The following is a 17,203-nucleotide window of genomic DNA, read 5'->3' on the forward strand; positions in this document are numbered from 1 at the left end:
GGGGGGGAGCTGGGCAACCGGCCCCGTCGCTGCTGGGGTAGATGAGGAGGTTTTTTGGTTGGTTGGTGTTTGTTTTTAAACGGAATTTAGGCCTCGTCTGAACCTCAGCCAGAAGAACCTGCCTCTTGGGTCAGCACTTGTCTGGGCTCCTGGGCTGGGCTGGTCGCTGATCCACTTGAATTCCTTTCCCTTTTCTCCCCTCCCCTCACCTTCCTCCCCCCCGTTTTCAGGAGGACAGGCAGCATTCTGTTGCTGAAGGCTTATCTTTGTAGGGCAGCCAGTGCCTACTTTCAGTATTTCACCACTTCCTGACTCTGCTGCTCGATGATGTTTCCTTTGCCTCAGGAAGCCATTGTGTGCACCCCGGGCATGAGCTGCTCCTTTGTGCAGGATCCTCAGCCAGGGGTCACTGAGCGGTTCCTCACTCTGTGTCTGAGGAAATCATGGGGGGAAAACGACCTATTTAGTGGCAAAATAAGCACTGCTGGAGTTGTGTCTTTAACAGCAGCAGGAGGAGCTTTCAGGAGGGATTTGTAGTTCCAGGTGACCATGCCTGCTTCATTTCAACACTGCTCTCTGTGAGACCAGTAAGTCCTGAAACCTCCAAGACTAACAGATTTATGTGTTTCAAAACTTGTAGGAGCTGGTTTGCAGAGTTGGGAGGGTTTTTTTGCTTGGGTGTTCTGCGTGGGTTTGTTGTTGTTGTTCTGGATTGGTTTTTGTTCATGTGAAAATGTAAGAGCCCTTGTTTCTTGGCTGTTGGATTCTGCTCTTCAACAGCAAGGCACTTTGTTTTCAGAACTTCATTTATTTATTTTTTTTTTATGTAGTCCTTAGCTGTTTCAGGAGGTTTCTTGGTGTGGCAGAGGAGGACTGAGGCAAATGCAGTTGATCTTGTTGCATCATGAGCACCATCTCCCTGGCAGCTGCACTGGGGGTGTGGGAGGCAAAGCAAAGGGTTCCAAGACACAGCATGTTTGGTTTCCCCTAGGAATTATTTCAGCTGACTTCTACTAGCAATGCATATAAGAGGGAAGGACCAAGCTCCTGAAAGAGTCAGATACCAGTTTCCTTTTTTATTTTTCCTGTTAGAATTTTCCTAGTCTGTCCAGGCCCACAAAGTAATGCTCTGAACTTCTAATGTTAAAAATGAGATCAGTATTGCCTCTTTCCTCCCAACAAAGGTATTCCATGTATACTTTAAAGACATCATGCAAGGTGATGATTCCTTTTGCATGGCCTTTGTGCATATCCTTCCCTAAGAGAATGCAGGTATGTTCAATAGCTGCAAGATCCTGCAGTGCTGTATTGGGATTTCACCACCAGTATATAGATCCTGAGATGTATTTCCACCAAGAGGAGCTGTAGATTTGTGCTCCTGGTCAACTTTTGTTCATTCCCCTCTTTTGCTCCTGGATGCTAATACTGTTCAGTCTCCTGGTCAGGTGAAATAAGCTTCATAATCAATTTACTTGATGCTGAGCCTTGCATACATTTAAGCAATGTTATTTATTCTTCTGTTTTAACAAAACCCAAACTGCTGTAAAACTAAATGTAATAACATCTCTATTCTTACATTTACAGGCAGCTGAAGAAGTTAGATGAAGACAGTTTAACCAAACAACCTGAAGAAGTATTTGATGTATTGGAGAAGCTTGGAGAAGGGTATGTGCGCTGTTCCAATGTGCCCTGTGTACATTTCTCTAAAGCCAGATCTGTGTCATGGGTACAGGTTCAGTGGTCTCTAGTTTTTTCCCTTTTGTCATCATCCTGTTACTGCAAAGGATAGTGAATGTGTGGTTAGTAATAGAACAAATAATTTGTTTTCCAGGAGTAAGATATCTTAATCCAACCAGTGGCTTAAGGCTCAGCAGCACAGAGTTAAGATATTGTTGAAAAATGCCCATCTGGAGTTGATAGAGAATTGTAACTGCTGGATTTGTGTAAAAGGCCTTTCCAAAGCTATGGACAATGTTTTTGCCTCCTTTTCTCACCATCTCGGTGTGCTGTGACTTATTTGTGTTTTAGAATGTTTAGAAGCTTGTAGACTGTTTACATTAAAATACAAAATATTTTTAGCAAGAGGATAGTTACTTTTTTTTTTTACCCCATGTCACTTGAAAAGCAAAACCATAATATTTGCATTTTCAAAATGTTGTATTTGGTGTTTGTTTTGTGTTTTGTTTCCTAGTTCCTATGGCAGTGTCTTCAAAGCCATCCATAAAGAAACGGGTCAAGTTGTTGCCATTAAACAAGTTCCTGTGGAATCTGACCTGCAAGAGATTATAAAAGAAATATCCATAATGCAGCAATGTGACAGGTAAACGTGCACTGCAAAACCCAGAATCAGTATGCAAAGAAAATTGTTGCATTTAAGCAAATAAAAGCCATGATGTTGCCTTAAATGTTTTTTAAAAGGCTGGACTTGTACCATCAAGTTACCTCGTATCTCCTGAGTCATGTTAACTGACCATTTGGGTAGTGTTAATCCAAGGAAAGGTAAGATGGCAAAAATTTAGCTTGCACCAAGAGAGCATTGAGCTAAGTTGAATAACCTTGCACTTGCTGCCAAGTGTGTGTGCAGGTCCTGCTGCTCTCCTGATGCACCATCACTTGTCCAACAGTGGAAACCTGATTGTGTGCTAGAACAGCAGCTCCTGTGCCCAAAGGGGTAATGACTTCTAAACAACTCTTGGTGTGGACGTAGAAAGCTGTTAGAAGAGGGTTTTGTGTTTGTTTTTAAGGGGCACATGGATGAGAGCCACTAATGCATGACTGCTCTTGCATGTGCATAATCTATCTGCTGTCACCTGCTTGGGTGGCAGAGTTGTCCTTCCTGGCCATTTTGTGCCTGTGCAGGTTGGAGTTGCAGAACAAGCTGCCTGCTGATCTGAGCATCCCCAGAATAACTTGCTGGCAGCTCTAGGGGCTGAGGGTTGGCTCTCTGGGTTGTCCTTGCATGTTTCTTAGGGGAAAATGTTTTGTAATTACTTCACTAATGAAGAGCTCATGGGTGTGGGAGACCTCCTCTCAAAGTGTGTCCTAGCTTGAAAGTTTAAAGTATACTCATTTCTTCTGGTATTACAAATTTAGCCTTAAGAAGCACGACTTTGATGGACTTCAAGCATGGAAAACCATTTAAAATAAATTACATCAGCAAACTATGGTCCCAGTCACTTACTCTACTGCAGTTCACTCTCAACTGTCTTTAAATGAAGGTTACTGGTGGCAAACAAGAAAATGTAACTTGAAAAGAACGTGTTTGTGAAAAATCTTGCTGTGTAACTTGGAAAGCATTGCTAGATGTCTCTTTTTTTAAGCAATATTAAATATTAACACTGTAAGGCCTGAAATGAGACCTTATACTTATGAACAGCAGAGGGAGTGAATCACTGGAGCATCACATTTTCTGTGCAAGCATGAAGGAACACTGAGGTGTGACTGATTTTATTTTGCTTGTTTTACATATTTTCATTAGCAAATATTCAGCAGAGAATAGATCAAGTGCACTCTTGTTCCTTAGCTCCTTTCCCACAAAATCAGGAACAGTCTTTCAGTTAGTTTTCTGCTCTCCCTTTCCCAGCAGACAGCTGGTTACTGGTTGGATACACTTCACTGGCTTGTTTGCTCTTTGGGCAGCCAAGACAGTCGAGTGTGAGAGTTAGTCTTAGGTTGTACTGCATTCCTAAAACCCATCCTGGACTAAACTGTAGAAAGAAGTTAGGTGCATTTGGTCATGGGGAGCATTCCTCTGAGTAAACATGATAGCTGTTTTCTAGCTCTGGACCTTATTTAATGTTGCCATTTGGTTGCAAATGCTCTGCAGTGGCTTTACTAGGGTCTGCCCTGCTCAGTTTCTCATTCCCTTGTCCTGCCTTCTTGTTGTAATCTGGTTCAGGGATGCTAAACCAGATGAAAGCTTAATCATTTTGAGACAGTTTAGCTCCCTGAACTGACTGACTTGCAGGTTGGATGAGCACCTCTGTGGGAAAGAGGCTTGGCAGGACCACAGGAGCCCTGGGCAAGTTCAGCCTGTTTTGGATTAATTTTGACCAGCGTTTCAGTAGCACTCGAGCTCTGAATTTCTAAAACATACGTAGGGACTCTGCAGTGTATTGTGCATATTCAGTTGTGCTGGTTACTGATACTTGACTCTTCATTTTCTTCTCCTTTTTTTTCACCTTCCATAGTCCTCACGTGGTGAAATATTATGGCAGCTATTTTAAGAACACAGACCTGTGGATAGTCATGGAATACTGCGGCGCTGGATCTGTCTCTGATATTATTCGGTTACGAAACAAAACTGTACGTCCTTTCTCCTTGGAATGTGTGAGTGGGAAGTACAGGTGTCCAGTGGCTCAAGGTTTCAGAGTAGTTTGGGCACAATACTTGTAATCAATGCCTGAAACTACCATTGGCCATAACTTGAGATGCAGCTCCTTTGTTCCTCTGAAAATGAGAAAGCAGATCACATTGGTTGAGTTTTGGTTATCTGGGTAATGTCACTGGTGGAGCAGATGTTGGTTTGTTGGCTGCCCTGGAAGCCCATACTGATTCTGAATAATAGGCTCTCCTTTGGTTATTGCAGGGTAAGAATTCCTTGTTGAGAAAGGGTTATAGTATATGAAATACAGTGCGTGTGTGTAAGTGTGCTGGTTGTAATCTCATTCTGCTGCTCAGTGCTGTAATTCACTAATTTCCCATTAGTATGGCAACCTCTAGTGAAGGCAATTAAATGGGAATTAGTGAATCTCAGGAAAACACAGGCTGAAAGACATCTCAGCAACTGCTAGATTGGCAGTAACTCTTCTTTTCTTTAGCTCACAGAGGAGGAAATTGCTACAATAGTGCAATCAACTCTGAAAGGACTAGAGTACCTGCATTTTATGAGGAAAATACACAGGGACATCAAAGCTGGAAATATATTACTCAATACAGAGGGACATGCTAAGCTTGCAGATTTTGGAGTGGCAGGACAACTTACAGTAAGTAAAACCAAGATAGTTGTGTACACTTTGATTTATCTTTTCAAGCTACATGAATGAGAAGTTGTGATAAACTGGATTTTAGCCCTTTACATCAACATAACGAGCTGCTAAACCAGCAGCAGATTGGAGCTCTGTGGGAGCCATTCCACCTAACTTAATGGATTGCAATAGTGTTTGTTTTGCTCTTTTCTTCACAATATTTGTAATTTCTCACATTACAATTCATCTTTGCAGCTCCCTGTATCCCAGTCTTGCTGAGTCTAATAATGTGCGTGCAAGTGGAAGATAATTAGAGTAGTAATTTACTAATGAATGTTTGTGCCTTATACAATTGCCATTGTCTGGATCTTTATCCTGCCCTACTCAGGACACCATGGCAAAGCGGAACACAGTGATAGGGACCCCGTTTTGGATGGCTCCAGAAGTGATTCAAGAAATTGGGTATAATTGTGTGGCAGACATCTGGTCTCTGGGAATCACTGCAATAGAAATGGCTGAAGGAAAACCACCCTATGCAGATATTCATCCTATGAGGGTAAGGACTGGGGGCTTTTAAAATACACTGCTAGATGGAAAGGGTTTGCTGTTATAGCTGGCTGAGTAACATCTCAACATGCCATCTCGCTTTTAATTTAGAGTAAATTATTTGTCTGCTGTCAGTTCTTTGTGCTGTTGATTAAAAGAGAAGGAGAATCTCTGTGGGAAGGAAAATCATGATGCTCTTCTGTTAAGGCAGCTCCCCATGTGGAGTGTGAAGCAATGTATTTTCAACTGTATTATGTAAAGTGATTTATTTTTTTTAATTGCAAAAGAAAGTGGCAGATTCACACTGTTTGGAACAGAGTGGCTCAGACAGAAGTGTAAGCACCCAGTGAGAAGAGTCTGATTTCTTGCTGCTTGACCCCTCTGAGCAAATATAAATATAATATTGGCACAAATTCTTCAGAAGCACCAAACCTTACACTTTTATTGTTCTTTAGTACCAGCCTATTTTTGTGTGTGTTTGTGTTGTTTTGTTGGAAAGCTTGACATTTTGTTTGAAAATCTTGGACCATTCTTCTCTTTTCAGGCAATTTTCATGATTCCTACCAATCCACCTCCAACATTCAGGAAGCCAGAGCTCTGGTCAGAGAATTTCACAGACTTTGTCAAACAGTGTCTGGTGAAGAGCCCCGAGCAACGTGCCACTGCCACACAGCTGCTGCAGGTCTGCCTTTTCAGACAAGAGCACAAGGCTTGCTAGGGGAGGGAGTGCTGTCTGCCTGTTGAGATGTTGCTTTCATTTTTGCTGCTCCTGCTTACTACAGATTTTACTCTTTAATATCTGATTTTAAAAATCTTGCAGTCAACTTCAACTTTTCAGTTCTTCTCTAGGAACCAGCCCAGCATCAGCTTCCTATATTTATCTTGTCTAGTTGTTGGGTTTTTTTTTGCTTGTTTGGCTTTTTGAGGTTTTTTTACTTTCAAATTCTCACCAGCACTGCCAAGAAACCACCTCTTAAAACACTAAAAAGGGGAGGCTAAATGGAGGTGATTGCTCAACACGGTCAAGGCATGATGGTGAGCTGTGTGATGGGTTCTCAACAGCTAAGCTGCTGAGTAAAGAAGTAAGTGGAGCTGGGAGAGGGGGGGATGAGCTCACAGTCTCACAGCAGTAGTGCCTTTGAAGCATATTCTTGGTTGGAAAGTGGGAGATCTCCCTCCTGTGCCAAACAGAAGTATTCAAGGGCAGGTTGGACAGGGCTCTGAGCAACCTGATCCAGTGGGAGATTTCCCTGCCCATGCAGGGGGTTGGAACTAGATGATCTTTAAGGTCCCGTCCAACCCAAACCGTTCTATGATTGGATCTTTATTTTAGTCGTGCACTGAGTTAAACCTGGATTTTGGTGGGGCGTAGGCCTTAGTAACAGTGTCCTGGTTTGGATGCAGTGCTTATTTGTTTTTAAAACTACTTTCCAGCACCCATTTGTTAAAAGTGCCAAGGGAGTGTCGATTCTGCGAGACCTGATTAACGAAGCCATGGATATCAAGCTGAAACGTCAAGAGGCCCAGCAACGTGAGCTGGATCAGGATGATGAAGAAAATTCAGTGAGTATTTAATAGGAACAGATGTATCAAGTCCAAACCCTTGTTCCTTTTGTAGGGCTAAGCTGCTTTGGTTTTTGTTTTTGCAACACTTGGTCCAATTGCTTGTGAATTAGTTCTTGGGCTTTCTAATTTATAACTGCTTAACCCAGTGCTTGGTCTCTGCTCAATCTTTATATTTGTATGGGGTAGCCAGCAAGCACAGATTACTATTCAGCTTAGGGTGTAGCTAGAGATGTGTGATTGAATAGGTCTACAAAATAGTGTATGCAAAAGCCTTGATACATCTCCTACTTGGATTATATTATTTATGCAGTAATGAGAATTTTTTGGTTTAGATTCAAGTCTCGGACTATTCTCCTGGTATAAAATAATAGTATAACCTGTGATGCACTATGATATAAGTGTGTTTTGTTGTTTTACTGTTGTTGTGCTTTAGAACCCCCCTTATAGAAAGTTTCTGCTACACAAGAGCAACCGACAGAAACCTGAGGTGAGGGCATGACAAGTGTTCAGGGGATTGCTGTGGATTTGAGGTCGGGGCTCCATGTTTCAGTGGATACAGCATGTGAATGTGGAAAGCATGTTGAAAACTGTTGTTTGGGCCTCTGCCTGCTTCAGTGAATAAATGAAATGGGCAACTAAAGGCATTTACTGCTAGTCCTTTTCATGGGCAGACTTAAATAGCATGGTCCACACTCTCTATGCTGAAGACATTGTTCGTCTAGTTTTCCAGTTTAGGACTGCCTGTTTATTCCGTGTGGAAGTAACTTTACTGGTCATGTCACCATGATGTTGAAGAGTATTGTCCTTACCCTCTCTCCTTCGTATCTAACTGATCTGCAGTCACATTGCTGAGAGATGGTGTTTCTGTAGTGGAGCTGAGTGGTTTCTGTTGCTGTGTGTGTTGCCCTGAAGTTTCTCCACTCCGTGTCTGCTGGCAGGAAAGTGTTCCCAAGCACTTCCCAAGTGTTGTGGAAATTTCTACTGTAGTCCTTTGTTAAATGATGTCTAGCTAACAAGTATATTACTGCCTCTCACCCACTCATCTCCACATAAAATTGCTTTCCCTCTCTTAATGTCTCATGCAGTTTTCTTCTCCTGTTGGTTTGGAGGTTGGGAAGTAAATGATTTAGACACCCTTGACAGAACAGATAAAATGCCTGGAGCACCAGAACATGGAGGGGTGTACTTTCTTCTTCCAGTGCCATTAAGATGGAATATCACAGCTTGATGTTCAGGACCCTCTAACACTTACACAGATCAGTAAGCCCATGGTCACACATAAAGAGCTGTGAACTTTATCCTTGTAGCAAAACATGAGCATCTCACCCAAGGTGAGATGCCTGGAAACTATTGTAGACTTAGAAAGTGATTTTTGTTGTAGCTGGATACCTGGTCCACATTTCCAAGCAACTAAATAGATTGTGGAAAATTTGACCTTGTTCTTCATTAAATCCTAGTCACAATTTATACTCAGTGAAGCATACAGCACCTAGTGAAACAACCACCTCTGGCTAACAAAACTACCTGCCAGGAAGTTGTTCTACCAGAGTCTGAGCTTCTGTTTTCCTGCAGAGCCAGTCTCTTCAGCCTTGACAGCAATAATTCAAGCTTCTATAATATTAGTACCCATGAACAAATGGAAATAAATCAGAAAAAGAATACTACTATACTTTGATAACTTCATTCCTTTTTAAATATTTGAAAATTCAGTTTGTTTTTCTGCAGTGCTTTTTAAGTTTATAACAAGCAAAACTACCTCCATGTTAAGACAGACCCTAAAAAGTCAGGTAATCAGTTCTTTTAAGTGTGCCACATGCACTCCAGACTTGGACCTGTTGCTGTCTAATAACCAGTGACTCCTCAGTGAACTGTACCACTTGAGACTTTAGGACTTCAGCTCAACTTTTCAAGCTGGTAACATGGATAGAAACACTAATGACTGAATGAATATTGTAATCTGCTCTCAAAGACAGGTCACTAAGTCAGAAATGAGATACAGCTTGCGTGGAGGAGCCTCACCTGATTGTTTATCTGTTCTATTATGTTGACATAAAAGTATTAAGTCTTTTCATTAACCTGTTTGGAGATGACAGGGGGAGAACTAAGTGCATAAACCAAAATGTTGCTTCTATATGTATTTGTGATAAAAAGACTTGCCAGTGTCTTTGAATCCAGGCATCATCACCACCATCAGTAAAAATGCATTTGTGGCATCCTTGTACAGGAAGAAGATGAAACTGATTCAGGTACCATGGTGAGGGCTAGTGGAGATGAGACTGGCACCATAAGAGCTGTCAACACGATGAGTGATGGAGCCAACACCATGATAGAACATGATGGCACCTTGGAATCTCAGCTGGGGACAATGGTCATCAACACAGAAGAGGAAGAGGAGGAGGGCACCATGAAAAGTAACAAAACACTTTTACTTTCTAGATTATTACTTAGGACCTAATGTGGGCTATGAGGTATATTCCTATTCTGATCTTTTTGGTTGCTTCTTGGGATGCCTTTTTGTTGTAGGGAGCTAAAACTGTTAGGTGAATGCCCTGTGGCAGTAGAGAGACACTTTTAGGTCCAAGTTTCAAGCTGTTTGTCTTATTCTTGCAGTTGCTGTAGCTGATGAGTTGTGCACAATTTCCAGAAGCTTCAGTGCTGATTAAGCAAGATCTGATTCTAGCTAATACTTTGTTGCTGCATCTTGTCTGTTTTGCCTTTTATCACAGAAGGTAGAGCAGGGAGACTAGAAGAGGGTTAATCAATAAAACTGTCTTGCTTTAGAAGGTGATGTGACTGTAACCTGGCATTCAGTTTCAGAACTGATCAATCAAATTAAGGGCTACCTCTGTGAAATGAGTAATATCTTGCACGTTTCAAGCACAGCAAGGCACACTCTGTAGGAGGGTCTAGAGAAAGGACAAGTGAATAAACTGTGTGTTGTTTTTCTGGGACATTAAAGTCAAAATCTGTTCTGCTCTAAAATAGAAAAGCTTTGTCATGGGATGCATGTGACTGATCCCTGACAGTCTGTGGAAGACTTCACAGCTTGACCTGGAGAAGCGTTCAAAGTGTTGTTTACTTTTTTTGTATTAAAGAGATGGCAGGGAGAACTTCCTTGGACATGTGTGACTAAAAGAGAGAGAATCTTTTCTCAGTTATGGATTCTCACAGAAATCTGTTCCCATGGGTTTGGTAATCTCAATAGGATTGAAGCAGAGGTAGTCACAGATGACTCAGCTGGCCAGGATGGGTGTTTGTTCAAGGACTGAGCAGAGTTCTGAGTGGGGACTCAGCACTAGTAAAATACCACCATTGTAGACAAGGCTTGTTCTTTTGCCTCTTGCCAGAGGCTTCTTTGGCCATCTCAGTTTCAACCTTTAGCTATTGTGGGCAGGAAAAAAATTCTCAACTGGAGTTTGGAAAAACCCTTTCTGCATTGAAAGCTTCTACATGGGGCTCTCTAGAGCTGGTGGAAAGATGCTGGTTTTGAGAGGGAAATTTCAGCAGAACCTGTTTAAAGACTTTTCCAAACTTTGACAAACACTGATTCAGAATACTAAAAACCAGAGTTGTGGGCTTACGTTGCAGCCTGAGTAGTGCCACTGGGTTTGGTGGAACAAGGTCTCCGCAGCAAGGAGATGGGTGCTTGGAGTAGCTGAAAGGTCACCCAAAGAGTGGGACGTGTTAACAGCCTTAAACAAACGAAGTGAAGATACAGGTTTTTGTACAAATAGTCCATGCTGTTAGTGTCTAGTGTGTACTGTTCCATTTCAGGATTCACAATAACAGAGATTTTGCTGTCTGTGGTGCTCCTGCCCTGGCTACCAAAGTGTGTCTGTGAAGCACCTCTGTTTAACACGTGCTTGTCTTCTTACCATCTTTTTAAGATGGTGCTTGTAAATCAAGAGCATCTAATGCTCTCTACAGAGTAGTGTGCAGAGGTTTGAGGAGATAACTTTGATAATATCCCTTTTGCAAGGATGTGCTCTCATTTTTAGTAGTACCAGTTGTGAGGATGTAGCAATACCTTTAATACAGTGTAGCATGTAACCTGGAGGGGGAGCTCCAGAACAAGCTCTAAAACCTCCAGGTCTTTGACTAGAAAGTTAAGTTTTTATTTTAAACCTCCCATAAACTTCGGACTTCTTAAAAAGCACTCTGTTTTTCAGCTGCTGCTGTGACAGTATTCAAAGCTGAGTGTGCAGCAGAAGTGCTTGAGCAGCTCTGCCTTCTGGAGGGAGAGTGCTGAGGTCCTGGATGCAAGTCATGGTTGAAACTGGTACCACTTTCATGATGATGGTTCATGCAGTGGTATCTGGTGAAACCAGCTGCTCTCAGCTCCCTCTGCTGCAGGTTGTGCTGCATTTAATAACTTGTACCAAGTTCACTTGTACCAGGTTCCATTCCAAGAAACCTGATGTTAATGGAAATTGTTGTACCAGACTACACCTTAACTTTTCCATAGTGATTTTTTTCTCCTCCTTGCCCAGTATCATCATGTTGAAATTCTGGCTGTTGCACAGAGCACTTCTGTGTTTACTTCCTGGACCCACTGCAAGGGCAGTGTCTTTGAGCAGTTTGCTCTTCATGTGTATTGCCTCTAGCTCCAGTTTTTCAGCTTGCCATTCTCATATTCATGTTCTTTTAACAGTCAGTTAAAATGATTTAACTTTAAAGCTCATCAGGCTGCTGCAGAACTTTCTGGAGCAAATTCTTTTCATAATCTTAGCTATAAATGTAAGAACTCTGTTTGGAAACCACTGAGTTTGAAGAGGCTTCATTGATTCCTATTTTTAAAGTAGTCTATATTTTGCTTGGTGGCTTGTGTTATGACTCACAATAAAACCTGCTTTAAGTCAATAAAAAAGATCTGATTTTTCATACATGCCATTAGTAGGAGAACTTAACTTACTGAGGTGTTTGGGGCTTTTTAACTGCAGGTTTCTGAGCCAATGGTCTAGCCCTTCCTAATTAAAAAAAAAAAAGAAAGAAATCTGCCTCCTCACCAATTTTTGGTTCTGTTTTATTTCTTCTTCATGTTAAAAGTGTTTATAGGACATTGAGATATGATGCTTTAAACAGGATTGTTTTAGAAATACCCGGCAAACAACTTTCAATAGTCTTGAAAGTGATTGTTCTATAAATCAGTGCATAACTTTACAGGTTGAAAGGGAAAACATCCTTCAATTCCAGTATTTTACATGGTAGGGGGAATGTTTTTTCATCAATTCTGCTGTAATTCTGCTGAAGTTCTTTCATTTACCTGGATTTTTTTTTCTGTGCACTCAGTGTAAATATTCAGGCAGCATTTAAAATGTCCCTCTGACATTCTGCTGTGCACTTTGAAAACACCTGTAGTGTCTGAAACTACAGGCCCTACATTGCTCCCAAGAATTTTGGAAGCAGTTGAAGAACAACTGTAGATGAATAATCATTTGTAATAACAGACGTTTCTGTGGTGCTTGAGAGCTGGAGTAACTTTTGAACTGTGAATATATCTGAAGTAATTTAATTTTTCTATGAGAGAATATACAGTGCTAGTAAATCGTGCAGCATTTTTTTACTCTTTTTGTGCTTTTTATGCTTTATTTGCTGTAGGTATTTTTAGAGAGTGGAAATTTGCTATGAATTTGTCACTGATTTAAAGAGTGGAACACGATTTTGTAATAAAGCAGATAATCATACTGCCTTCCTTGGACACTGCAATATGATCAGATCCAAGTGAAATAGGATCTAGTTTGTCTAGCACTGTAATCTGTCCTATTTTCTATGGGAAATTGTTTAAGCACCAAATCAAAATGACAATGGAGAATGTAGAATTGCCAGGAGCAGGGTGAGTTGGGTCGTTTGGTTTTTGAGTTGAGATGAATTGCATTTGGAGAGGGTGGGAGAATTGTGGGTGTGGGGTTTTGTTAATGTGGCACATGTTCAGAAGAGCCTCTGGTGCAGAGCTAGATCTGTGCTCTAATAAGGCTATTGCCTCTGCCTTGAGAATGTAATTAAAAAATCAAGGCTTAATTCTTATCCTACAGTCAGGGATGGTTTGGGTTTTGTGATGCTTTTACTCTGCCTGTGCTGTTAATGGTTGTGTCCTTTTAAAAATGTGCTTCAACTTCTGAGGGGAAATTGGGTTTCATTAGCAAATTAAATGAGCTTAGATGCAAACTTGGCAATTTCTTATTAGAAAAATGATTCAGAGTAAGCTTGTTAGTCTTGGTGGCTTTGTGAGATGTCCAGTGAGTGACATGTAAACCTCAACCAAAGAGTTACTGCCAAGACTTGGGAAACTTTTGGTCTCTACTAGTTAACTTGTAATTTTTCATGTAAAGCAACGACTGTAAAAGCTGTTGTGTGAACAGCAGGCAGAATATGGATGGCAGAAGGTTTGTGATTGCATTAATAATATAATTGAATAAAGCATTACTGGTATGTAGCTGAGGTAGCTACAGGTGGTGTAATATCAGTAATTGTCAAAAAATGTGTAGATGCAGGTTATTCAAATAGCTGATGCAAGGACTGTTGAGAATAGCATCACATTTTGTCAGCATTTACATCATGTGTATGTCAAAGATATTGGCTGTGATTTGCTTCTGGTTTTGTGCATAGACAATTTATAGCAGCTTCCTACTACTTAGTGTTACTAATGTCCAATGGTACATTTCTGTGTTTAATAAATTGGTCCATTTAGGCATAATTGCACCACAAAACACTTTTAGCATTATGCTTTTAAGTAACACAGACTGTTTAGAGAAACACCTACATTGATTAAATTCTTCTCAAACTGCAAGAACCTTTACACTGCCACTCCTGAGGTGTGCAAAACAGAAGATAAGTCTTCCAGCTGTGCTACTTTCTGATTTTTATCTTAATAGCAGCCTTGCTGGCAAACTGGACATAAACAGTGACCAGCACAGTTTGTTTAAGAATATCAAGCTGTGCAGACATGCAGAGGGTGTTTTTGAGCCCTTGGAGCAGCTGCAGATACTGTCATTTTGTTGAGGGTTTTTTTTGCCCTGGGTTTTCTTTTTTCTGTTTGCATAGTGGTTGGCTCCTGGGCTTCTGTGCAGTGTTAGCAACTGAAGCAGTGGTTCTGTGCAGAATGAAGCATGAAGAAAAGTCCTGGATCTGAGTTGAGCACGTGTCCACCTTTGCTTGTCCTGAATGTTGGAGAAGGCTTTAACATTATGACAAAATTATTCATCTAATATTTTTATTTTCAGAGACACTGCAATTTGAGAAAGAGATGTTTGTGTTGAACACAGCTAGTTTTGCTGATCCTGACTCTTTATTATTAAGCCCCCCAGCATTTGTGATGGTGAAGCATAGAAAGTAGGGGGATTTTCTTATTTCTGGACAGAAGCCTTGTCTTGAGGGAGATGGGAAATGTGAGTAATAGAGTCATAGAGGAGGAAGTGTGTTTCAGGAGACTCAACCATGAGACAGAGCAGTAGTAGATCACTTATTAAGTGTGTGTGTGTGTATATACATATAATCTCTGTCCCATAGGCAGGCACATATTTGCACATGCAGGCAAACTATAATCTGTCTCTTACAAGAATAAACTCGCTTCCTCCTGGGTCAAAATAAACCCTGGAGATTTTTTTTTTATTATTATTCTTAGCTGGGATGAGGGAAAACTCTATAAACTCTTAAATTCTTTAGTTGCAGATGTTTAAAATGAAATTCACTTTCACCAGCTGAATTTCAAGCTTCAGGAAGAAAAAACATGTCACTTCCATGTTGTTTTCTCTCTAGAGAAGCACGTTTCCAAGCTAGGAATAGAAAGGGTGTGAGCAAATGCTAACTTAGTTATTTGCCATGTGGGGAGCTGGAGCTGTTGCCCACAGCTGTGGGCTGTGGCAATCCTGAAAACTGAAGCCCTGTTGATGTGGTTGCTTCTCATTAAGATTCATCCCAACCTGAGCCAGATGATGCAGCATATGAAATGCTCATCACATCTCACCACCTCTGTCATGCACTACAGTTGCTGGACTAAATTAGTAATTCACCCTAATGAGGTGAAAGATGTAGATGTCCACTGAAAATGTTTGATGGGGGAAGAAAGCTTTTCGAGTTTTTACATAAAAGAGATACAAAAGGAAGTAACTTGGTCTTAAACAGCTTTCATTACCATGAGGATTTCCTTCTCTTTCAGAAAGAGTCCTCAGTTACATAGACCACAGCTTTGGATTAGTGTTGGTACTCTTTTCCTTAGATGATTTTGATGTGTTATATTAATTAAAACAGATAATTTAGGATAGCTGGCATTGATTTTTATGGTCATTTAGGAGGTTCTTCTTAACAGAAGGACCTATCAGGTATATACTGCTTTGATTTATTGTAACATAGGCCATAATTGTGGGAAGACATGTCCTCGTAAGCTTCAGTTATGAAGTGCTACATGGTCTGCTTTTAATGTGAGGAAATATCAGCTTGTGTTGCCATGGGGTGAATTCATTAATGATGGAGCACTTTTTGCTCTAGTTGAATAAATTGACATCGTACTACTCTGCTGCATAAAATTTGTTTTTTACAAACTGCACTGTCCAGCTGCTAAAGTTAATTTGTGATCCATAAGAGACAGCCTGAAGCAAATAAAAATGCAGTTCCATTTGAAATTTAATATTAATGAAGTGTTGCTTGCATATAATCTTCAGGTGTTGTTTTGTGCATCCTAAATACTTGAGCGTTTTAAGCCTCGAAGTTACATCATTCAGTCTCAGGCAGACAAACTTAGCAAGACTCCTGGGGACTAAGCCTGTTATGTGAGAAGTCAGAGAAAGATCTGTGCTTCTTTTGACCACCCAAATGAAAGATGACACTGGATATTAGAAGTCTTAAAAAAAAAAAAAAGTATGAAAAAGAGCAAGGAGAGAGCACTCTGGAGGACAGTGGTTTCAATCCTAAATGGCTGAAGTTTGTTCAAGAACAAGTGCATGTTCATTGGCTGCCCACATACTTCAGACTGGAAATGAGACAACTGCTAACTCCAGGAGAATAGTAAGCCTGTCATCAGCAAGGACAAAGCAATCCAATTGTTTTACAATAGATCTTGATTCCTCTGTGAAAGGGACTATATAATCTTGTCTATGATAGCAGAACACTGCTATGCTTCTCCCGGGGGATCCTTTCTGGCTCTTTCTGGCTTTTGTCTGACAAAAGGCAGTGATAGCTTTGCTTTCTTTAAAGTCAACATGAGTGCTCTTCACTGCATCTCTGCAGAGCTGCTGGGAGCTCCTGCTCACTGGGGTGCATCTTCCTGAGTTTTGTGCAGGTCATTCCTGATACTTCCCTAGCACAAGTCAACTCAAAAACTTTTGGTAATGTTCCTGCTGCCGCCTCACTCTCATAAATCATATTCTCCAGAGCCAAGCCCAGTTGTCTTTGTGAAGATTGTAGCCTCCTGAAATCTTGAAAAACACATGTATGTCCACCAAGTATCACCTTGTAGTTTGATGTTGCTAATGTAGCAATTGATCACTTCATTGTTGTTGATTTACGTTGCCTTCTTTGTAGATGAATTTGTAGTCTGACTGTTCCTAGCTGCAAGTCTAATTTTCATTATATAAGGGAGGAAACTTCTCACCATGGCTTTTAAGTGTAGGTATTTTAACTGTATTAATTAGCTTGAGTAAAGAGCACACAAAGTATGTTCCTGAGGTTGTCTTTCTTTCTGTCATGACAAGTGTTGTCTCTCTAGAATATTCCCCGTAAGCAGATAGTAGCAATCTCTTTCAAGAGGAAAGAATAAAAAAACAAGGGTTCTTCTGCTGTCAAGTTGGAGTAGAGAAGAATAATTTTAGAGAAAAGCAGAAATTCAAGTTTCATTACTCAGCAAGTTTGTTTGGAGAGACAGAAGGCCTTTGTAAACCCCAATATCCTTTTGAAGGCATCCTTTGAAGCCCAGATCTTCTGAAAATTTTCAGTTATGAGAGCTAATTGGACAAAATTAAGAAAATCAGTGCTTTGATTTCTGGGATTAGATGATACTGAATGATCTGGTTCCATGGATGTTCTTTACTGCTGGAAAAAAGTATATCTTGCTGGGTTAATTGACTGTACTGCTGCTGCTTTATCATTCTGCTTTCTCTGCAGCATTATATGGAAGCAGGGATGGCTTGAAG

The 17,203-nt window shown here is 40.8% G+C and overlaps 2 protein-coding genes across 2 annotated transcripts in view; one reads left to right on the forward strand and one right to left on the reverse strand.

The window, feature by feature from the left end:
- TOMM34 (translocase of outer mitochondrial membrane 34) overlaps window positions 1-445 on the reverse strand; it is a 4,524-nt gene extending 4,079 nt beyond the window's left edge. The window contains exon 1 of the mRNA XM_009998784.1: window positions 426-445. Coding sequence (XP_009997086.1) covers window positions 426-445 — 20 coding nt within the window. The remainder of the gene's footprint in view (window positions 1-425) is intronic.
- Window positions 446-549: 104 nt separating this feature from the next.
- STK4 (serine/threonine kinase 4) overlaps window positions 550-17,203 on the forward strand; it is a 41,324-nt gene continuing 24,670 nt past the window's right edge. The window contains exons 1-9 of the mRNA XM_009998786.1: window positions 550-578; window positions 1,585-1,665; window positions 2,192-2,320; window positions 4,191-4,305; window positions 4,821-4,985; window positions 5,356-5,523; window positions 6,058-6,195; window positions 6,948-7,076; window positions 9,304-9,490. Of these exons, the coding sequence (XP_009997088.1) occupies window positions 550-578; window positions 1,585-1,665; window positions 2,192-2,320; window positions 4,191-4,305; window positions 4,821-4,985; window positions 5,356-5,523; window positions 6,058-6,195; window positions 6,948-7,076; window positions 9,304-9,490 (1,141 nt within the window). The remainder of the gene's footprint in view (window positions 579-1,584; window positions 1,666-2,191; window positions 2,321-4,190; window positions 4,306-4,820; window positions 4,986-5,355; window positions 5,524-6,057; window positions 6,196-6,947; window positions 7,077-9,303; window positions 9,491-17,203) is intronic.

Source organism: Chaetura pelagica, unplaced genomic scaffold (genome assembly GCF_000747805.2).
Source record: "Chaetura pelagica isolate M959 unplaced genomic scaffold, ChaPel_1.0 scaffold275, whole genome shotgun sequence".
Classification (NCBI taxonomy): Eukaryota; Metazoa; Chordata; class Aves; order Apodiformes; family Apodidae; genus Chaetura; species Chaetura pelagica.